Source organism: Stegastes partitus, unplaced genomic scaffold (assembly GCF_000690725.1).
Source record: "Stegastes partitus isolate 25-593 unplaced genomic scaffold, Stegastes_partitus-1.0.2 Scaffold71, whole genome shotgun sequence".
Taxonomy (NCBI): Eukaryota; Metazoa; Chordata; class Actinopteri; family Pomacentridae; genus Stegastes; species Stegastes partitus.
The window spans coordinates 716,488-739,923 of NW_007577802.1; the positions used below are offsets into that span (position 1 = coordinate 716,488).

General features: G+C 42.2%; 1 protein-coding gene across 2 annotated transcripts in view; it reads left to right on the plus strand.

Annotated features, from left to right (window-relative positions):
- camsap1b (calmodulin regulated spectrin-associated protein 1b) overlaps positions 1-18,886 on the plus strand; it is a 29,847-nt gene extending 10,961 nt beyond the window's left edge. Inside the window, exons 4-18 of one of the 2 annotated variants that reach the window (XM_008276423.1) lie at positions 1,861-2,022; positions 4,026-4,106; positions 8,578-8,719; positions 8,975-9,114; positions 9,249-9,345; positions 10,422-10,578; positions 11,029-11,114; positions 11,191-11,278; positions 11,930-14,234; positions 14,689-14,825; positions 14,906-15,120; positions 15,792-15,894; positions 16,061-16,173; positions 16,623-16,741; positions 17,641-18,886. In XM_008276423.1, the coding sequence (XP_008274645.1) occupies positions 1,861-2,022; positions 4,026-4,106; positions 8,578-8,719; positions 8,975-9,114; positions 9,249-9,345; positions 10,422-10,578; positions 11,029-11,114; positions 11,191-11,278; positions 11,930-14,234; positions 14,689-14,825; positions 14,906-15,120; positions 15,792-15,894; positions 16,061-16,173; positions 16,623-16,741; positions 17,641-17,937 (4,242 nt within the window). In that variant the 3' untranslated portion in view covers positions 17,938-18,886. The remainder of the gene's footprint in view (positions 1-1,860; positions 2,023-4,025; positions 4,107-8,577; positions 8,720-8,974; positions 9,115-9,248; positions 9,346-10,421; positions 10,579-11,028; positions 11,115-11,190; positions 11,279-11,929; positions 14,235-14,688; positions 14,826-14,905; positions 15,121-15,791; positions 15,895-16,060; positions 16,174-16,622; positions 16,742-17,640) is intronic. The other variant, XM_008276424.1, reaches the window with a different exon arrangement.
- Positions 18,887-23,436: the final 4,550 nt, after the last annotated feature.

Sequence of the window (23,436 nt, forward strand, 5' to 3'; positions counted from 1 at the left end):
AAACGTTTAAAGTGAAACATATTTGCATATTGATGGCTTTTGAATTTTTCAATGAGGGAGGAGACATGGATGTCAGTTGAAGAATTTATAACCAGGAAGTTGGATTTTTTTAAGAAAAAAATAAATAAAAAAATATCAGTCACAAAATATTATTCAAATCAGTACATGTGGGGAGTTACTTACCTTTTTGGACAGTGTCCTACTTTCACCAGATCTCAGGTATTAGCTTGAGCACAGAGTATCAAATGATGACCTGTCCTTTCTATATAAAGTCAGAGTTGTAGTAACACCAAGTTCACTCTGTAATAACAATGGCAAGAAGAACATCAGTTGTGGGCTGAGATCAACTCCTCTCAAATAAGCAAGTGTTTATCTGTTTAAATTGCCTTTGAAAGAAAAAACAGGCAGCTCAGCAGAACTGTAGCGACTGTGTGAGTGAGTCAAATGACCAGCAGAACTTGAACTCAGGCGTCATCTGTTCATGTACTGACTTGCCTCTGCCTTGAATGTTACAGTGTTAGTCTAAGTCTTCTCTGGGAGTGTATTTTCACTGTTGTTTGTGTCCATGTAGGTCATGCTGTGGAGAAAGCTCTGAATAGCACTCATTCGTTATGTTAATGAGCCTAATCTCTGTGCACTTCCATCACCGATTGGATTAGTCTAGCAGCATGTTACACAAAACACTGACTGAAACAATGGTGTGTGTTGTTAAGTGTAATAGTTTCATGCGATTTATTATTGGCTGTAATGTTGTGTAATAAGAATAACCCTTTTTTGCAGAGTTTTATATAAAATGAGATTTATAAGTAAAGGTTGATTTTACTTGGTGAGGAAAGGGATTTTTATTTGGCAGCTTTTAATTCCATCCTGGCTGTCAAGGGTCGATGTTTTGACTGGTAGGTACCAGGTGTTAGGCCACTTGAAGTAGCGATGCCCCTGCTGGGCCTCTTGATTGCATTAGGATGTAGAAAGCGGGTTTAACGTTGGACACCTACTGTGTTGATTGAGAGATTTCATCTTTGATTAAGCCATTGTGGCTATTTAAAGCTACAAAATTGTTTAGGATCCACAGGATTGTCCGACTGGAACTCTGAATCAGACAACACTCTTATCCAATGATTCTCATCCATTTATCTGCATCCTGTAGTGGCTGTTAAGTACCAGAATCCACTAGTTACTAGCAAGATTTTACAACAGATTATAACCTTCAAATGATGGAAGTGGAGCTGTGGTTTACTAATGCTTATGTGGATAAACTGCTCCACAAGCCTTAAGTAATATCAATAATAACAGTATTGTTTATGACTACAGACTACATGTTTGAACATTAAAAAAGAACTATGAGGTGTGAATTTAGAAAGAAGTTAGATTATCAGACTTCTGTAGCTTTCTCCATACCTCAGATTGTGGCTAGCAGCTTGAGATGCATTGTGGGTAACGTTGGTGGCAGGTTTTGACAAGGACTACACGCAACTGCATTGATTTAGCAAATCTTGTTGAATCATCCATCATAGGTACCAACAGTGTCATGAGATTGCAGTGCTACATCGGTGGAATGTGGGTCAGAAAGCCAGCTGTTAAAGAATAGGACACAACGGGATTTATTGAGAAGGTTGTAACTATGTAATGCTATTTCAGAGTTTCATTGCTTCTTGCAATTAGAAGATAAACAAGCACATTAGATCATATTTTGCACTAATAAGAACTATAGTGTTTTATGTTGTTTGTGTAAATCTTGATTTCATAGCAATTTCTGCTTGTTAGCTTCCAGCTGTGATTTTAATTGCATTGGAAACTGGGGAAAAAAATCCAATGAAATTGAATTGTCCTCTGTTCTGTCTCTCTTTCTGTCTCACCCAGAGTGCTCACATGCCCATGATCGATGCCCTGATGATGGCTTACACAGTGGAGATGATCAGCATCGAGAAAGTGGTGGCTTCTGTCAAGCGCTTCTCTACCTTCAGTGCCTCTAAGGAGCTTCCCTTTGACTTGGAGGACGCTATGATCTTCTGGATCAACAAGGTTCGAACACACAGACACCGCACAACCCAGATATAAGAATCACAGCATGGCTTGCGCTCTGGCTTTTTTACTTTCTCAAATTCAGCCAGTTGTGATCACGGGCTGCGACTCAGCACCATGTGAGATGAATAATCTCTTCCTCCTTGACATCATAAGTGACAGTGGCCCACTTGTCTTCTTGCGGCCTGTATGTCGCTGCCAACAGATTGGAGTGCGGCTCTGCTGCACACAGAAGAGGCTCAGGCTCATGTTACTGTCATCTTTCAATGGCTTGAAGGCTCAAGGCAGCGAAAGTCATGATGTAATGTGTTCATGAATCATCACGATGCCCCACATAATCACTGTAAGGGAAAAGAAAGGTTTCTGTGTGATGAACAGTATAAATTCCCAAGGGATTTTGATCTGTCTCTGTATAGCAACTTGAACAATTTGTTTCGTTCATAAAATGTCAGAAAACATTGGTCCAATTTTCAGTTTTATTGGTTCAACAGTCCAAAACTCCAAAGATTCTATCTTGTTTTATATAAATATGAGATATCTGAGATGTCCTCACAGTGACAAACTAGAATAGATTGGGTAACTGAAGCATCAGTTTTTTTTAAAATGGTCTGTGTTTTTCATTTACATATGATAACCAGGTAACTGTTTGCTTAGTCCAGGAAGCTGGTTTCTTAATGACATGTAACAGAAAACTAGGTTGAGAAATATCAAGGTGGCAGATTAGAAAAAAAAAAACTAGGCTTTCTTGGGAAGATTTCTTCTAGAAATTGTGTTTTTCTCTGCTATGCATACATGTACCTGAGTTCCCATTTGGTTGTTATGAGCATGTATGTGAATAATAAAAAACAAAAACAGACAGAAAGTAACAAGAGCAGGAAGATGAAAGACAAAGCTGTTACCTGTGGCAGTATTCAAAACAATAACATCCAAAGTCAGATAAAAAGTGACATTATCAAACTTGTTTTTGCAAACTTCAGATACATTTGTGTTGTGAGGAAAATCTGTGTTTTGCAAGTCCTCTCACTGTGCTGTCACGCTGCTTTAACTAGATGCATAAACCAAAGAAGGAGGTGAAAAAAATGGTTAAAAGGCATGAGCCAGTCTTCCAAAATCGGGTTGAGAGTAGGGAATATATCTGATTCATGACCTGCTGCATGTACACACAGATTTGAGGTGACCTGAGGGTTGAGCCATAAAGCAAGTTTGACATGGCTGGCTTTGCTGACAGCTCCAGTTGGGGATAAAAGGTGTCACAACAGTGGGTATCAAGTTTCCACTTCAATCCCTGTGTGTTCACTCAAGAGTCAGTCGAGAGGAACAGGTTGTTATGATGGAATAATAATTTATTATGGTAAAAAGCACTTTGGTTGCAAATGATACAAGTGAGGAATGCTGGTAGAAAACTGTTCATCATGTGGCAATGTATTTATTTTACTGGTCAATTCAGCCTCTTATTGCTATCAGAGCTGTTACACTTAAAGCTTCGTACATCTAGACATGGTTTTCAAGAAATACATTTAGGTCTGACAGTGTCTCCTAATGAAGGATGTCACTAACTGAATGCTTGTAGGTTTCCGTGGTAATGCAGCACATGCAGTGTACAATACTCTAACTGCACAAGTTCACTTAGTGACATTAGTCGTGTACAGCCCAACAGGTTTGCAGATATGACATATTCCCTCAGCTGAGAATCTGTATCGTTCAAAGGAAATTGCCAGTAAACAAACTGGTAAAAGGAAGATTCTTCTTACAGTCAATTCAAATCCAAAACCCTGATCATAAGCTCCTGTGGACCAGGTTAGCTGTGCAGCATCAGTTACCATGGTGATTTAGCAGATTAAAAGACGGCCACCTTCATGACTTTAAACTCAACATACTTTGCTAACCCATTAATCGTACTTCCTAATACACCTCTCAGGTGGCTACAGAGGATGAAGCATATCGATTACCAGCTTAACCAGTTTTCATAAGTGCGTGTAAATACGGCATCATTTCTTCTGCAGGTGAACCTGAAGATGAGGGAGATTACAGAAAGGGAGCATAAAGTCAAGCACCACCCCCTGGAGTCTCCTAGCCACCAAAAGGTAAAGCCACTCACTGCAACATCCAGCTGCTTTTTTTTTTTTTTTTTTAAGTTGCAGAAATCCCAAAACCTAAAATACCAGAACTCCTTTATTAGAAGCATTCTCCTGCTTATTTCAGTACCGAGGTGGGTCAAGCAAAACAGACAACAGCATCCTTATTTTTTTTAAAGGAGAATTTCTCCCAAATGTAATTTTAAAGTTGTTCTGACCCTCCTCTTCTTTTTCTCTGTTTAAACCGGAAGCAGATCCGATCCTTTTGTCTGTGACCTCTGACCTGTTAATCTCTTTGCTCCTGTTCCTCATCTGTCCCTCCCTCCCCTCTCTTGTCCCTGCAAACTGGATAGTCTCCCTCCAAATGGTATTGGAAGCTAGTCCCTGTAAGTTGGATGCCAGCCCCCCCCATAACCCCATTTTCTTTCCCCCCTCTCCCCCTTGCACGCATACTTCTGTGTTGATGTGGGCGCACACTCCACCATGGCTCATTCAAGCTCATTCTGTGCTGCTTGTAGCCAGTGTGTCAGCAAGGGGGAGGAAGCTGACAGCTATTTATTTTATTTTTTCTTTATTTTTCCCCTTGTGGCAAAACATGTCACACAGGTGTAAGGTTATTCTGACCTTTTGTGAGATGTTCAAAAGATATTCTGTTAGCTATGCAATGTGTGCTACCTCATTTCAAGCTCAAGTAGGCCATGTGGACTCTCTGTGCGTAACTGTGTGTGGTATTTGCTTACCCAATGCAAATAAGAGCAAATCCATGCCTACACCTCTCCTTTGCTTTGCAGACCCATCCCTGGCCACCTCTTCTCACTGATCTGCTTTGTCATTCTCCCTCCAGTCTCTTCTCTTCTGCTCTCACACACTGTTTCCTATGTGCCCACGATCGCCTCTGACAGTATCTCTGCTCTGTGTGTGTGTCAGCCTGATGTCGTGCACGAGCTGGCCCACTGCATGCTGGAGCCAGAGGAGCTCTCTGAAGCGGTACAGTGTTTCCAGGGGAAGATTCACCTACGTAGAACCCGTCTTGTAGTAGAGCGTCTTCTTTGGTCCTTAGTTTCACCTGAGACTTGTGACACAGTACAGTTGGTGTTAGTGTTGTAACCCGACGCATCAGATGATTCAATAACAGAACCATCTGAGAAGTCGTCCTTAGAAATTGAACAAGAGCAGGCACTTTCTATACATTGTATGAACCAGAGATGTGGACATTTAACAGTTTTTTTGTTTGTTTGTTTTTTTAACAGGCAGCCTTTGCAATTAGTTATTGATTACTCAAGAACATGGAATGAACAATTTTGTGTTCTAATGTAGCTGCTTTGAATGTGGTCACATCACTGAAACAGAACTCTACTCGGTAGGCATTAAACGTCACATGAGACTTTTTCATGTGGCATTTAATTGGCTAAGCTACCACAATACTCTCTGTTTGTCAACACAAAACTGCCTGTGGTCCGAGTGATCACCTCCTCGGGTCGCTATATTGATAAACAGTAAGACGCTCCACCTGGTGGCACAATCAGATACTACAGCTAGTGTACGATACATTTTCTGACATGAATGTCTTTTCTCTGCTACCTTATTGGTTTATATATTTTTAAGTGTTTCAAATATTAATCTGACAATCATGAACATCGCTAGTATGAACCATCCATCACGGGCTAACGTACACTTTAACCACACCCATAGCTGCCAGAAAGTCCGAACAGGACTCTGATTGGTCCGACCAGTTGTGGATCGGACACAAGCGATGAAACGCACGCTCTTGTGAATCTCGCAAGGATTCAGCTGCCTCGCAAGGCAGATAGTTTTGTGGAATAGCCTTCTAAGTAGGAATGCAAATTTTAACCAGTTTCCTGAGCTAATAGTTGGCCATCGTGACAATCAAAGTTCTTCAACATTAAAAGTAATTAAATCCAAGGACATTCCGACATATGCTGATGAAATTGTTTCTAACCAGCCACCCCTAATGTTTGCTGCAAAATCTGCTTGGTAACATTAAGAATCTGAAGAACAGATAAAATAAGCACTAGGTTAACGTATTCAAATAAAAAAATATATATATAATTTTTTTTAAACTTAATTTAGAATTGCTATTCAGCAACTGGCCTGACAAATTCCAGTGTCTTAAACATGTCAAAAGAGCTGCGGTCACCCTCCTACTCTCAACGACAACAAATACCCTAAAACATTATTGATCTCTACACAGCAATTTAAAATCAAAATATTCTTTATACTTGATATACCTGATGGAGTGAGCTGTTCACCATAGTTATGTCAGTCCAGCTGCTTACACAACTGCTAATCTGGAACATGCATCCATAAATACTGTTGCAACAACTTTTTCCGTCAAGTAAATCTGTGAGTATTTACTGCCACCTCTAAAAAGTGTTTATACTCGGAACAGAGTGTCTCTAAACACTTCATCACTTCAGTTTAAATGTTGAAACATGTAATCAGAGTCCTGCTGAATGTTAGCAGCATTAGCATGTTCTGCAGTCCTCTGCTGACTAGACACTCGACTCTGTGTTAGTGTTTGAAAATCCTAGCTTAGCTTTAGCATGAACCTAAGGTACCTAGCTAAACCAGACAGCCGCCAGAAAACTGTTTCACAACTTGATGCTGCAGACTTCATCAACACGACTGCCTCATTCAGCTATTTGTAGGGAACACACCTGTAACTCCAGCTCACTTAACAGAAAGAGGCCCTACCATGGTAGTGCAACCAGGTGCGACAGCAAATGTACAAAACACTCTCTGGCAGTTAAACCACATGTCCTCCATTGCTGCCTAAGTAATATAATAATCATTCTAATTTAATTTACTTATTAACATCAATTAATCAAATAACCATTCATCCTCAACATCCCTACTTTAAAAAGATTTAATCAAGTACATATTGGGAACATGTCCTAACTGTTGTGTGTTATTTAGAGAAATATCCTTTTTTTGCTGCTTGGTCTTGTCGTGCTGCATGTGTAGTAGTGATGCACAGTTTCTCCAGACTTGGATTTGGGGTTGGCATGCATTATCACTCTTCAAATGGCCTTTGGTACAGCTACATACTCTAATGCAATCCAGTGCAACAGCTCTGACACTGTACTTACTGTTATGAAGTTCATAAGTTTGCAGTAAAATTCTGAGTGGTGTTAATTTAGCGATGTTTATTACTGAGGTTGTAGTTAGTGTTGAACTGTATTATAATAAATTGTATTAATACATGATCATTTACAGACTACAACTTCAGTAACAAACATAGAGTTAGATTAATACCTCCAACTGTGTCCTCCTAACCTGGATGTTATTATTTCTGTAGAGCCAGAATTTATGGCAGGGCTGTTCTATTGAATTGCATGTGTACCTGATAAAGTGGCCTCTGAGTGTGTGTTCAGTTCTTGATTAGGTTTCTTGTTCTTGTCGGAGTCATTCCTACTTTTATATCACGTAATGCAGTTAACTTGCACATTACTGTGCAAGGCAGTGCAAGTAATTTGGATTAATTTTATCAGTGTCTGTTTAACTAGTGCCACAGAGAATGTCAGATTGATTTGTCATTACAGAGGGAGGAGTGTTCCTACAATAATGTGGATATCTGTAAGTCATGCAGAAGCATTTAGAGTTACACGCAGACTACCAGGCAGTATGAAGCCTCTATGTATGTCGCTCCAAGTCATATGTAGGTCTGTAAATTTCCATTCTTAGTTTCTGTAGTGGGTGCTTGTGAAATGAAGTTTAGCTTATATCATTTGAGTTCAATGCAATAAGTTCATTTATACGTGTTCAATTTGATCAGCGAATTCAGGAAACTGAAATAGATCCTGGAAATGCCCATCCTCACAAGCGGTATAGGTTATGTATCCAAAAACTAATGCATCTGGGGCGAGTGAGTTTCTGTACTAACTATACACTTATTTCCCATAAGTGGGCCAGTGATTACCCCAGTTTCCGTCCCAGTCAGCAGGTTCACGCTGCCTGGTTTGACTGCGGTTTCACCACTGGCTGCCTTCCAATTAAAGCCAGAGGAAGGCTGACTGTCCACTCTATGTTCTTCATGTCACTTCTCTAACACCTTCACCTCCATCTCCTCACAGTTAACCAGGTCGTCATGGTTCTCCTTAAACTTGTCAATTATGAGGCCGCTGGATCTTTTTATTCAGCAGCGGCATCTCTTGAAAATTACATGAAACCTGCTGCTGATCATATTAAGTGGAGTTTCAGCCTTTACTAATAAAATAAATATCTTTTACTGGTGAAACTCCTGGGGAGAACCTTGATGTAAAATTAATTAGCTAGATTATTAACCGAAGGAGAAACATCCGTGGATAATATATGCTTTGACTAGTTCACATGTGAACTTGTGACACTAGTCATTGCATTTAGGATGTTTTGTGGTGTGTCACTCACTGGTCGCACCATGGAGGTTTGTGTTGTTGCTGTAGCTTTTCTTCTCATAAAAGCCTCTCCCTCTGGTGGTTAGGTACGGTATCGTCGGGAGCATGCTTCAGGCCGGCAGCTGCCCTTCTTTCCACTACTGGAAGACCTGATGAGGGATGTTTGTGATGGAGCTGCACTGCTCACCGTGGTCCATTACTACTGCCCAGACCTCATGAAGCTGGAGGGTATGATGCGCTTGCACACGAACACGCCTAAATTCAATAGCAACATCCGAATAATTATCAGCTGCCGTCGAAGAATTATTCCCGTCACGTGCATCAGTGTTGCTCTGCTAACACAGTGAATTTAATATCCATGTGTGATGCTATTTTTGTCACTGGCACATGGCTTACTGTCCCAGTCCAGTCAGTGTGACATTTATAGCCAACAGGTCATTGAGTTGCATCCTGTTCTAACCCACTCTGTGACTGTCTGATCAGATATTTGCCTGAAGGAAGTACCTTCCATCGCTGATAGCCTGTACAACATCCAGCTGCTCAGAGAATTTGCCAGCGAGTACCTGAATAAAAGTTTCTACCTGACAACGGAGGACATGCTCTACTCGCCGCTTGTGCTCAAGGTACAAAACCTGGCACACATTTGTACTGCAAAGTTAAATTTTAATCAGAATTGTTCATCGGGCATCAGTGCTCTTAAACGCCACTATTCATCTGCATTCACAAGCTGGTAACGTGTTGCTTGTTTCCTGTGTAGCACAATGTGATGGTGTTTATCGCTGAGCTTTTCTGGTGGTTCGAGACTGTCAAGCCGGAGTTTGTCCAGCCCAGAGATCTCCAAGAGTTTAAAGATGGTAAGCAACACAACAGATATCATACTTTTAATGTTAGACAGAATTTAGTATTAGTAAACTACATCCATGATTTTTGCATCAAGCAAGTCCCCGTTAAGTGTCAGAAATTTTTCAGAACATGATGATTAAGATTTCACAGGTCTCACATACTAACAGTGTAGGGATAATGAATGTGACCTTTTTTTTTGTCAGTCAACTAAAATAGCACCCTTTATCATAGAAAAAACTGTAAAAACAAGATAAATCATCAGATTTTCAGTTTGCTGATGAACCACAAATTACTCATCTGTGACATTTGTTTTTTTTTACTGGAAACAGTACCCAGCCTAAAATTAGGATATTTAATTAAAATCACTTCTTTCATGTATCTTATTTGTAAATTGACCAAGAATTAATCATTAACTGTTTTTTTTTAGGTCATACCTGTTTTTTTTAATATACACTCCACAGTTTACGTTTTTATTTTTTTGTACTCTCTACTTCTAGCTATAATTTGCAGTTTTCACAGAGGTGCAGGCTTTTGTATTGCAGTGAAAAATTGGCCCATTGTGAGAAAAAATGTGACAGGAGCTTAAACACAGCCAGCTACTTTATAATTTTTTAATGGTGAATGATATGGTGGTGCTGTTTCCGTAGAGGTGACAAAGGAGCCTACAGAGAATAGGAATGTGATGGGAGCCAAAAAAAAGGCTCTTAAATTTGAGTATTTTGGTTTCTTCACTACTCTATGATGGTACACCTAATGCCTTTTGGATTGTGGACCAAACAGGATTTGGGTAACACTAATGGATAATGTTCATCATTTTCAGTCAACAATTAAAATAGTAATTGGTTACAGCCCTGTGAAGGAAAAGACAGAACACCTTGCTTTGCACTTACCTGCATATGGCTGGCCAATGTGGTGTTGAGCCCTCTGCATTGGCTGTGCAGCTTTAAAAGGGGTTTTTTTCCCATTCAAGACTACTGCAGGTCTTGGAACTAAAGCCCAGTCATTGTCCAGGTTCAGCTAACATCAGCTAACATACTCATTACTCAGAGCTCAATGCTCAACACATCTGTCCTTCTCCTTTACTTAGCTCGAGCCATAGCTCATCCCAAGAGTTCCCGTCCATCAGTGCCCATCTCCAACGCCACCAAGCGCAGCTTCCTGGTTAGTCCTGGCGCAGCCGATAACCAGAGCAGCCCTGAAGTCTGTAACAGGTACTTCCTGCACCTTGAAGACTCTGACCCCCTGTAAGTCTTCTCTCACTTTCCTTCGCATTCCACTTCGTCATAATCCTGTCCTCTAACCAGTTACAATCGCCGTCCGAGGGTGGGTAGATACGCAGCGGTGTCTGGTTTTCATTCTCATGTGCCCTTCACCTCTAACCCTCTGTCTTCATTTGCACTGTGTGAAGCTGATTGTTGCAGTGAGTCTTTGTGTGTTTGTCCAGCACTTGTGTGAGACGTTGAAAATTTAGGATGCATAGAATTGCAGCTGTTTGGATGTTTGAACCACTTGCTTGTCTGGTGAAACATCTGACTTGTACAGTGACTGGAGACATCAGACTGACTTCAGATTTGTTTTGGGTTCTCTTGTCTTTGCTGTAAACTCGGCTGTGTGACTGATTTTCTGCCGATCTCTTCTGATAACCATGTTTGAATGAAGTTTTGATTGTTTTGTGGTGTCTTATTACTTTTTAGTAAAGGGGGTCCAACCTTCAGTCCATCTCACCCACTCCTGCCCCTGCGACAGAGACAACAGAAGCACCAAGGGGAGGATGGTTCAGGTAAAAGTCTTCTAGATAAGATTCAGGCTCATGTTCTGTTCATATTTACTGATGGCTCATGAGTGTTTCTGTGCAGGTCTGAGAAACCGTTCAAACTCCCTGACTCAGGTGGATGGGCAACAACCCAGGGGCTCTGTTGTAGCATGGCCTGACAAGAGGCAGAGGTACCTGAAAGTATATTAATACATATAAATGTGCATTTTGTTCATGTACCAATGGCTTTCTTATGTAATCTTTGTAGTTCTCCATATAGATGGATTAAGTCACATGTTTCTCAATTCCTGTTTGTGGTCTTATAAAGTTATGTTAGCAGTATGGCAACGACACAAACTGAATGCAGCCAAGAAAATAAGAGATGCTTATTTTTATGTCAGAAAATGGGACAGGAACTCATGTGAACGTCCCATGGAAACTGATAACACAGTGTTGCTTGTTTTAAATACGTGATGGCTCCACTCTGCTGTTTGCAATATTTGTATTTTTTTCTTAAACTAAGCAATTTATGACTTGCCCTCTTTTCTCAAATGTCAGGCAGCTGAGTACTGCTGCAAAAAATCCACTTGAAAAATTCTGATTGTTTTATATTTCTGACACAATATTGTTTTAAATAGCGGCAAATCATTTTTAAATACCTAAAGGTTCCACCCCAAGTTGTTCAAATACAACCTGATGCTATTTTTTGTTGTATCAAAATTGCCACCTCAGATGTCTGGTGTCGTAGCATCACTACTATTCTGACTAACTCTGAATATTGTAATCTGTACATTGTATTGATTTTACAAGTGAGATTTTTTCCACATGCTTTCTCTTTGCAGACCTCTGTCCACGCTGAGCCCCTACCTGTTGCATTCAGCCACCGACAGTGATGCTGACATGGCCTCTGGTGACAGCGTGAGTCTGGCTCGCTCCATCAGTAAGGACAGTCTGGCATCCAACGTCATCAACGTCACTCCCAAACACCAGACCACCGCCCTCCAGCCATCGCATGCTGCAATGCGCAGAGTTAACGGCCACGGCCTGCTGGGGAATGTCAACATTGAGAATGAGGAAGAAACTTTGGTGGCAGTTGCCAGGACTGATGGTTCCGTCATCCCCAAACGGGTTGATGTGACACAAGCAGCTGCCACAGTTGGACCCAAACCTTCCGCTGACTCCAAACCTGCACCAGATAGCTTTTACCTAGAACCACTAATGCCTGCCGTGCTCAAAACGGCGAAAGAGAAGTCTGTATGCCTGAACAAGGAGGAGGAGAGTGGTGAGGTATCCCGGTCCGCAGGGAGGGGCTCTTTACGCCGAGGAGATGGATCTACATCAGCCGTTCGTAGGAAAGCTGCCTGTACTTTAAACCAAACATTTACCCCTCCAGGTGAGGAAATGGACTCTACAGAGGAACCTCCCCAGGATCAGGCAGGTTTCAGGCCTGCTGCCGCCAGCAGTGCGGATCCCTCATCCAGGGAGCCTGCTGAGGGTTTCTACCTGCATTCAGATTCTGAAGAACCAAAGTCTAGCCAGGGCGTGGACGCTGAGCTGGAAGACCTGGACGAGGAAGAAGAGGATTTGGATGAAGCTGTTACCACTAAAGACACAAACTGGCCCCGGAAGGCCCTCAATGTGGAAGACGAAGAAGAAGAATCAGCCAAACTCCAAGAGGACATGAATGTGAAAGAGCATGAGGACAAAGATATGAACGGCGGCAGCGGGCGCTCCAGCCCTTGTCTCAGCACGCACTCCCAGGCTAGCAGCATGGCCAGTGGCAGCGTGCGCATGACCTCCTTCGCCGAGCGTAAAGCGCAGCAGCAACGCTTTGGCAGCAACCACGACCTTCGCTCCAGTGCCTCCAGCTCCCAGAGGACCACTCCAGATGGATCGGAGAGCAGTGGACCCCTGGCTTCTTCCTGGAGGATTAAAAGAGACCAGAGCCCCTCGTCTCCCTTAGGAGGATGCAATCGTACAGGCGATGGTAGCGGCGGTGCGAATGTACTGGCTTCTGAAATTGTCCAGCTCCGTATGCAGCTGGAAGAGAAGCGACGTGCCATTGAGCACCAGAAGAAGAAGATGGAGGTGCTGTCAGCGAGGCAGAGGCAGAAGCTGGGAAAAGCCGCCTTTCTGCACATTGTAAAGAAAGGTGGAGGAAAGAGCGACACATTGCCCAACCCGCTGAAAGCTGACATCTCCAAAGATGACCTCAATGGAGAGAAAGGACCATCAAGTAAAGATGATATGTGTGTTGATACTCTGAGAGGGGAGAAAGAGATGGAGGGGACCACCCCTCCTGGTGCCTTAGATGCAGACAAGAAAGGGAACAGCGGAAGCTTCTATTTAGAAGAAGAGTTGGACCTGAATGAGTGCAGTCGCTCCATCGAGCTGCTGAACGACGCCATCGGCAGCATCCAGCAGCAGATGATGCAGCTTTCACTGCAGCAGGAGATGCTGATGAAACAGAATGTACAGTCCCCTCCCGGTGCAGCTCCACCTCCTGTCACCAGCGACAAAAATGGTGAGTCTAAGGCGGGGGCAAGCTTTCACTTTGTGGAGCACCTCTCTGGCAGTAGCACCGCTCCCACCAGGAAACCCCCCAAGCTGAGCTCAGGCCGCAGCTCCCGGTCCAAACCATCAGAACTAAAGATAGCCAAGGAGCAGAGCCGGCAGGCGGCCAGGACCCTCACCCCGACCCAGAGCGGCTCAGAGACTTTACCACACCCGAGGCAGTTAGCTGGGGGCAGGTCCCCCAGGGCCGAGCAGCCCGACAGCCCCAGAAACCCCACAGCAGCAGAGACAATCGACAAGCCAGGATCTGGCCACGTCCGGAGTGCCACCTTCCGACTCCAAGATGAGGCCAATATGCGCCTGCCGACCCGAGTGGACCTGACGTCAGTGGCTGCCCCAGAAGTGTCCTTTGACGAGTGCCTGTCCAGCACCCCGAGAGAGTCTGAGCTCAACTCTTCAGACGGCTCAGGGAAAGAGTGTATACCATCAGAGGAGGTGCAGCGCAGCAAATCCCACCTGATTGAGGTTGATCTGTCCGAGCTGAAGGCCCCCGAGGAAGTGGAGGGTGCTGAGGACGGAACGACAGAGGGTGGTGACGGGGAGCAGAAGTCGGTCATGGGCTTCTTCTTCAAGGTACAGACCCTTTGCATAAACACTTCAATATTTAGTTCACTTAGTTGTTTTCACATTTACACAGAAAAGACAAAAGATAAGAATGAAAACAAATGTGTAAAAGAAAGGTATGTAGTGTTACCATTGGTTGTCTAGTAACCCTTTGGGCACTAGAAAAAAATGTTGTACATGTCAGTTCTAGACTTTTGTGATTCATGAATTCACAGTGAGTGGAAATGTATTGACTAAAAATGCCCCTAAACTGTCTGGGGTTGTGAGTGTTAAAGAGGACTGAAGTGTTATTTGTGATATTAATTCATATTTTACATTTTACCTGGTTGATGATGAATGAATATTTGATAAATGACAAGTGTTAAAAATGATCGACCACCAGTTTATTGGATTCAGCGTTACATTAAAGATGTATTGTATTGTTTCTAATGTATAAATGTTTATTTTTTTTCCCATGTTATAGGATGAGCAGAAAGCGGAGGATGAGCTTGCTAAGAAGAGAGCAGCATTCTTACTGAAGCAGCAGAAGAAAGCCGAAGAGGCTCGACTCCGTAAACAACAACTAGAAGCAGAATCTGAGCTCAAGCGAGATGAAGCCAGGTAGGTTGTTTTACCAACATCAAGCTCACGTTCAGGTGCTACTATTCCAAAAGCCACTAATATTCTGATTTGGACACCAGGCGGAAGGCCGAGGAGGACCGTTTGCGTAAAGAAGAGGAGAAGACACGACGGGAGCTGATAAAACAAGAGTATCTGCGGAGGAAGCAGCAGGAGATGTTTGAGGAACAAGGCCTGGTGAAGCCCAAAACCCCCAAACCGAAGCAGAAACACAGACCCAAGTCCGTCTTCAGAGAGGAATCCTCCAGCGACAATTTCTCCAAGTGCTCTTCCACGCGTAAGGCCATTACATCACCACTTTGACATTTAGATAAAGCTCAGTTTCTCCATTTGTGAGTCAGCAGGGTGCATGTCGTTTGGTATTTCCAGCTGAGCTGTGGGGCACACTGGCTGACTGCCAGTTATTTTCCATTTTACCATTTAGTAATACTTACATTTCCTACAATTATTAATACTACTGACGTGATTGAAACCAACAGCGTTATTGTCGTAGCATTCCTTAATTAAACAATTTCTGCCACTGATGTCATGTCTTCGTTGGGTTCCATAATGTTTTTTAAATCACAGTTTAAGGACAAAATATAGACCAATAGGGACGTTTCAGTGTTTTCTGCAGTGTTTTAGAGAAGGTGGCCCGAAAGCAAAGAAGAAATTAAAGAAATTGATTTTTATAAGGCTGAAAAATGTCTTTTTACGAAGTGATCTTGAGAGGCTTAGTTTCCCTCACAAAGAATGCATCGTTTTAATAATTAGCTTTGACTCTTTCCATGTTTCTGACTTAAAACATTTAAGTTTCTGGAATTAGATTGATATGCAGTACTTTTAATATATTTAATCGAATTATTCTGCTTTCCAGGCAGCTTGCTTAAGAGTGTTTTCCCATCCAGCTGCCAAGAAGTTGTATTTAGATGACACAAACATTTACAACATCTTCTCCGTTTCATACAGCTGACAACCTGAGTAACGCCCAGTCAGGCTCCAGTCTGTCTCTGGCCTCTGCAGCTACCAACGAGGCCGACAGCGTCAACTCTGGAGGGGCCGGCTCCCAGCGGTAAACGGATCACACTGTGTTTTCTCTGTTTTGTAGCACTCCTGTTGCTTGTAGCTTGTGCTTAGGGATGTTCTGTACAGTGTGTGTTTAATATTTCCCTCATTTATTAACAATTCTGTTTGCAAAAATATTGTTTAACCTGTTTGCTGTGTTTGTTGGTGTGCAGCTGTGACTCTGTGGAGTCGTTTCCAGGCAGTCGTAACAACAGTCGGACTGCAGAGAGAGACTGGGACAACGGCTCCACTGCATCCTCCATCACTTCCATGGCCGAATACACAGGCAAGCGCACAGATGGCATTATACTTGTTTTTATTCTCATCGATTAACAAATATTGCTAAATGTGTGTCCTTAGTATCCTTGTGTTCTGTTTTTCTTATCTGTATTGTGTATATAGTGTATATAGCTCGCCTCTTTAAATTATAGTTGTGTTCGCTTGCTTTTTTTTCTGTCACTTTGCTGCTGTGACGTTGCAAATTTCCCCTCGTTGGACTAACAAAGGATGTTCTGTTGTACCCTATGATAACCACATGTGGTTGTGCTTCTTAGTTATTTATTGATTCACAGTTTGACTTGTCATTTTCAGAACGCAGTAAATGTGTGGTCGTTACCTGACACAACTAACTAGTAGACGTCTTAGCAGCAGTTAACTCAGAGTCCTTTGACTAATTATTATTTTCTTTTTTCGTTACATAAGACTAATGTGGTCTAACTTTATTTTCTCCTGTAGGTCCCAAACTTTTCAAGGAGCCCAGCGCCAAGTCAAACAAGCCAATCATCCATAATGCAATCTCTCACTGCTGCCTGGCCGGCAAAGTCAACGAACCCCAGAAGAACCAGATCCTAGAGGTCAGTTCTTCTGCCTGACATGGACCTGCTTTATGTCGCTTTAGTGACAAGTATACCTTGGGTGCAATCTGACATATCCCTCACCAGCTTTCTTTTTAGACTAAAATCTTTCTTCTGAATTCCAAATTTCTTTATCTGAAGAATCGGAAACCTTTCTTGACTCTTCAGGTTTTTGCACCACAGACTCGCCCTACTCCTAGTTGCTGTAGCTTTCTGTCACAGCTCCCCTGTGCAGCTCTGGCAAACTGATGCTGGTTTATGATAAAAGGTATCGATATCAGACATAAGATTTAAAACTCCAGTGTGCAGTGAAACACAGAGAAGATGCAGAATTATTTGAAAGTTCTATGAAAAAGTCCAGCACTCCAGCTTTAAGGAGGTATTTTGCATTCCTTTATCATGCAAAGTCACTGTCGTCTAAAAGTTTTAAAATATTCTTCTCCAAACTCAGCAGTTTAATAATGTACTAATATCTTGATGTGGTTTTGCTTCACACTGACTGTGTTTTTAAAATTGTTCATTTATTTTTGGCTTTACCAGCTCAACACAAACTGCTATCCTGTCAACTTGAGCTATGACTCTCTGGCTTTTTTTTTATCTGGTACAGATTCAGCTTTTTTCTTCTGTAAAACACTGTAGGCCAACCTGGACACTTTTGTGGCTAAATAACAGCACACAAATCAAAAAGAGAGAATTTTTGTAGCTGCACAACACCGACAATAAAAACACCACATATGTTACAGCACCAGACCAGGTTCTCCCTCCAATCTGGTTTCTTTGTCACCGGTTTTCTCAGGTGTGTTTTGTAGGCAGCTGGTGTTTCTTTTCCATTTTTTCGTCTCAGTCTATGCCTTGAGCAACATTTTTTCTCACCTCTTTGTATCCTCCCCCCTTGCTAGGAGTTGGAGAAGTGCGAGTCCAACCACCTGATGATCCTGTTTCGCGACGGCGGCTGTCAGTTCCGGGCGCTCTACTCGTACTTCCCCGACACCGAAGAGATCCAGAAGCTGACGGGCACCGGACCCAAGAGCATCAGCAAGAAGATGATCGACAAGCTGTACAAGTACAGCTCGGACCGAAAGCAGTTCACCGTCATCCCTGCCAAGACTGTGTCAGTCAGCGTGGACGCCCTGACCATCCACAACCACCTGTGGCAGGCCAAGAGAAGCGCTGTGCCAAAGAAAAGTGGGAAATAGCAGGCGGGGAGATCGAAACCCCGCCTTCATCCGAATCATCTTAACCCCCCCCTCCCCATCGTGCTTGTTTTCCTGAATAGACTGCATTGATGCCCACAGCCAAGCTCGGTCCAGAAACCTACTTGGGAGAGGCCACGTCTACGGACATGTGGTCGTCTGTAGGTGGACCAAGGCGCAAACAAGGGAAAAGGTATGTGTGTGTATGTATGTGTGTGTGTGTGTGTGGTTCACAGGTGGTCTGACGGACTGGTGCTTGCAACAAAAAGAGGAAATGCCGGCTGAATTTAGCTTCTTCTACCTGTGATCTCAGTGCGATCTGTTCAGGTTGATTTTAGGCTACTTTTTATTCTTTTTTTTTAATATTTTACAACGACAACCACGACTCAAGCATGTGGCTTTTTTTTTTTTTTTTTTCTTTTTCTCCTGTCATACGTGATGGATGTTCTTTTCTACATGAAGTATTTATTAGTTCGGCACTGTCATGGTTGAGAGCTCAGCTGCAGCACTAAAATCCTTCCCCTTCTCTCCGGACACGCCTCTCCCCTTTTGGACAAATTCGGGAGACGTCGGAGGGAAGAGTTTCTGTCGCTCTTTTCAGAAAATCTGAACCAAGGGACCTTTGTACAACCCTGTAGGACTGTCGGGGCCAGCTCTGCCGCACCCCCAGCAACAACAATCTCTTCCTGCGTGAACTGTCGAATCTGTCGAATCAGGCTGGCATTGCCGATTTTTGCCTCACCAGGGATCTCCAAAAAAAACACACAAAAAACAAAACCTGCTGCTCTGAACTGTCTTCTTCTTTTGTCGTGGGGGAGCTCCTCAGGTCTCCCTCCGACATCCGTTGGCCTTTCACGCATCGTGGTACTATCGTCTATTTATTCAACCCGCTTTTTAAAACTAGACGCTGATCGTGTAGCACTGGATATGTGTATTGCAAAAAAAAAAAAAAGACAAAAAAAAATATTAACGATGGTCATTTTAAATCCTTTTATTTGTCGAAACATCCTTTTTTTTCATTTCTCAAGGGAGTCAAAAGAGGGCGAATGATAGGCTTTGGTACAAAAATGATGCTTTTTATTTTATTTTTGCTTTGTTTCTGCTTTTTTTTAAAAGTTATTATTAAAGCAATGTGGTATAGAGTTAAAGCTGATGTTATGTGTTTTCATCATAACGGGATTTCTCTGATGTTTAGAGCTTAGTTGTGTTTTCTCTCCACTGGGCACTCTTGAATTGTCCTGTATAAAGGTGCACTCATGAACACTTGTCAGCAGCTTCTTTCATGCAATGTAACTCCCCCCGCCCCCTCTCCTCCTACCCCCGTAACCTCCTCCCCCCCGCTCCTTCCCTGAGTGTTTTTCGTCGGCCATCTTTAAGAGCCGGCCGGCGCGCTCTTGTTGTGAAGAGCCGCCGCCGCCGTTGCCGCTCCGCGACCTGTTCGGATGACAGTATTTGATATATTCACAAAGGGGGTTTGTGTTTGTGGGCAGGTGGGGGACTGTGGTTCAGTTATGACATTAAAGAACATTCCTCCAAGGTGTTGACGAACACTGCCACATCGTCTCTCTTCTCTTCTGTCTTTTTTTTTTTTTTTTTTTTTCAAAAATCAAAGTGCTTTTTTTTCACCATCTGTTGGCCTCGAGAACAACCAGAAGTGTTGCACGAGCACTTTACTTTCTGTTTGTTGGGGATTATTTTTACCTTTTATGAACGGGCATAAAAAAAAAAGACAACTAATTAATAACACTGCTGTTGTGCGCTCCGAAAAGTAAGTGTGGAAACTAAACCAAACACTAAGATTTTGAATAGCGGTGAATAAAACTGAGGGGCCTCCACTGATATGATACTACTGCTGTCTCCAAAAACAATACTTGATTTCTCATTTGCTGCATTTTGGTGTCTTTTTGCCTGTGGGGGGGGGAGGGTGGTATATCTATAATTGTATGAGAGTGTATTTTTATGTTAACTAAAAGATTGTATTGGCATTTGGTCACCATATTATTTTCTTTTTGTTACACTAGTGTACTTTTCATCCTTGTTGATTTTATCTTTGATCCCATGCCATCTATTTATTTTAAAATGGAAGCACTGAAACAGAATACATTTTCAAGTGAATAAAAGTCACATTTTTCATTTTCTACTTTTCTCATGGCTTGATTTGTCCATTTGTGAGACTCACTGTTTGTTTTTCGTTTGCTAGTTTGAGATGCTGATTTTAATCTTCACACGACAACACATCACAGTTTATTTATTTACTTTTGGTTTATTGGATCGTCACAATGCTGCATCTTTTCACAGGAATGTTAATTTTTCTCCATTATTGGGTAAAAACCAAAAAAAAATTCTCAAAGAAAAGAAGAAAACCCAGCATGACTGAGAGGGTTTCTAATTTAAGCAACTTAAGTTGTCAAAACATCTTCAGGCCTCCCCTGGTGCAAACTGCCTCGCACTTCACCGACCAACTGGAACAGCGGCTTCGATGCCGGCGCATCACAACCGTGGCTAACTTCGCTCTGCCATGGAAACTGTGTTTCTTTTCCCCACCTGGTTAGTTCAGGTGATCACAAGACCATCAAACTTTGTAAACTGTCGCTGGAGAGTAGAGTTCAAGTTGTAAACCTGCATCCTGTGTTTGTCACGATGAAGGGTAAGTGCACTTGTGTGTTTTGTTGCTCATATTTTATTTAGACAATGAAAACAGTTGGCGCTAATGCGGCCGCTCTGCTTCCTCACAGGTGTAGCTGGTCTTGTTCTGCTGCTGGCAAGTTTGCACCTGAGCCGACCCTGTACCAGAGAGGCAGCGATTTTGATCTGCCAGGAGATTCCATCTTGTGAGGACTTTTTGTTTTTCTAATAGAGAATTTTAAGTAGACTTAACTGACTCAGACATAGAGCACTTTGCAAAAGTTTGGGGCACTAAAAGTAGCTTCATACAAAATGCAATTTACAGAGAAAAAAGTCTAAATGAACCCTCTGAACCCCAAGCAATTTCTTGGTGTTTTGTGATTCTGTCACTGTGGGCTCGTTTGCTGCAATATGACAATAAAGTTGTGCACCTCTGTGGAAATGACACGACCGTGACTAGAAGTAGAGGGAACCCAAACATGTCTTCTATGCAGCAAAACATCATAATGCCAAGTTAAGATGGCATCAATCAAAGAAAGAAAACAGAAGTTGATTTCTTTCATTACTTCTTATACAAATAAATAGATAAATAATGGAATCAACATGTACAACTTCTTTCAGGTGCAAACAGTTGTACCGATACTGGAGAAAAACCCAAGATAATTTACTATTTGCATTTTTTAATTGTTTCACAGCCTGCAGTTTAGCCGAAAAGTCTCTACATTTTTTTCTCGTGAGTGTTGTTTGCAGCTGAGTTGCTAATACATTTACTGTTGCACAGAGCAGTGCAGAATTTTGTCTTTTTTACAGAATCTTTTTAAAGCAATTTTTTTTTTTTTTTTTAGGATTTTTAAATAGGAAGTGTCCATAAAGTGATTTTGATGAAATATGTTTCTAAGATTAGATCTGGTCAGCTGTTTCAGTGGAGCACCTGATGGATAGTTCATGGACTGTTGGAAAGTTCCTAAACCAAATTAAATTTTTATTTTGTTAGTTTTTATTTTTTATTTATTTATTTTTTTAGTTTCTAGCTGATGAATGGTGTGATTTTGGCAATTCCATTTGGTTTATTGTGATATTTTTTTTAAAGAGGGGACATTTTTCAAACCTGCTGATAGATTTTGGGATTCAAACGGTCCAATCAGAATTACGTGTCACCATTCTTTACATCATAGGTGCACTATTATACAGTTTTTAAGGTGTTAACAAGTCGGTTGTTTCAAGCATCATGGAGAACTCATCACAGTTCTTCTCATTTTGTCTTGTTCTTGTGCTCCCAGACTGACATGACGCTGAGATCAAAAGTACTTATTCAACTAAAGATGTGGTCCTTTATGTCTCTGGCTGTGTGTTTGGGTTTAGTGTCCTGCTGCAGAAAGAATTTAAAGAGTCCTTCATTGAACTGTGTGATGGATAAAAAAACGAGGACTGATCAGTTAATCGATTCCAAATTAAAATGACAGCTTTAAACAGTAAAATTTGTGAACTCATTAAGGCTACAATCCAGGATCTCTGAGGTGGGGACTGTTGAAGTGCTGTTAAAATGCTGCATTTCAGTTTTGTTCAACTTAAGCAGGAAGAAGGTGTTATTTTTTCTGCCCTTTCATCAGCGTACACTACATGACATGCCCAGTCTTGTTCAACAGCCACACCTCATACACTTTGCAGGGTTTAAATTGTGTATCAGTGGTTTTATAAATACACAACGCCCTCCTTATGTGACAGACGAGTGTCTCGTGTGGTACAGCTGAACTGAAGACAAGTTTATCGCAAATCAAATCACAATATCTACCCGAAAAGTTGCATTTAGAGACATTTTCCCCAAATCGTTCAGCTCTAATAAGAATGTAAACACCTTAACATCTTCCTGAAGCTTGTGTGCTGCATATTGAGCCACTGTCTGCCTCTAAATATTTGATAATCAAGCGCTGCCTTCTGATATTACCTCCTTCTTTTACTACATTGTTAGAAAAACTCAAACAATCCAACATAATCAAATTCATCCTCACTGATACTAGACTGTGCAGCAACACATCGTTCCTGTCGACATGTGGTGGTTGAACTTCACACAAAAGAACAAAAAAAAAACTTTCATATTCTAAGAATGCTTGGATCTTAGATTACTTTTTTTTAAAACAAAAATAGTGTCTGTAATCACCAGATGTGATTTCCAAACTATTTAGAAAACGAGACAAACTGAAACCCAATTCTTTATATGGTACAAATGTCTGTCCATTAGATTTCGACCCCGACTGTTCGACTCTGATAATGTTCCTGAGGGATGTTGGAGAGATCAACTCCACAGTGTTCCACAGTGACAACCTCACGTCCATCACCAGACTCACCGCCAACAACGCCGGCATCACGGGAATCGCCCAATCAGCCTTCGACTCGCTTCGTAGTCTCAGGAATCTCAGTCTGGACGGGAACATGTTGTCGCAGATGAGTCCGGGCTGGTTTGGAGATCCTGCCGTTCTCGCCGAGCTCAGTCTCACAAGAAATCTCTTTGAAGATGTGAACGAGTTCATGCTGAACGGACTCGTTAACCTCAAAACTCTCCGGCTGAATAAGAACCGAATCAAGGAGATCGGTGTGAAAGCTTTCAGCTCCCTGACCATGCTGGCTGAGCTGGACTTGTCTGAGAACAGGCTGACTCGAGTCTCACCGCGGGTCTTCGAGTCTCTCGGCTCCACCAGGATCAGACTGGACGGGAACCCCTGGGACTGTTCGTGTGGCGTCCAAGACTTTGTCGACTTCCTGAAAGGTTTGTGCAAAGTGACTCAAATGGCAAGTTTACAGACCGTGTAGAAACCTGAAGCTGCTTCTCTTCTCAGATCTACAGAGCAGATCTCTGCTGGACAGACAGATGGACGTGAC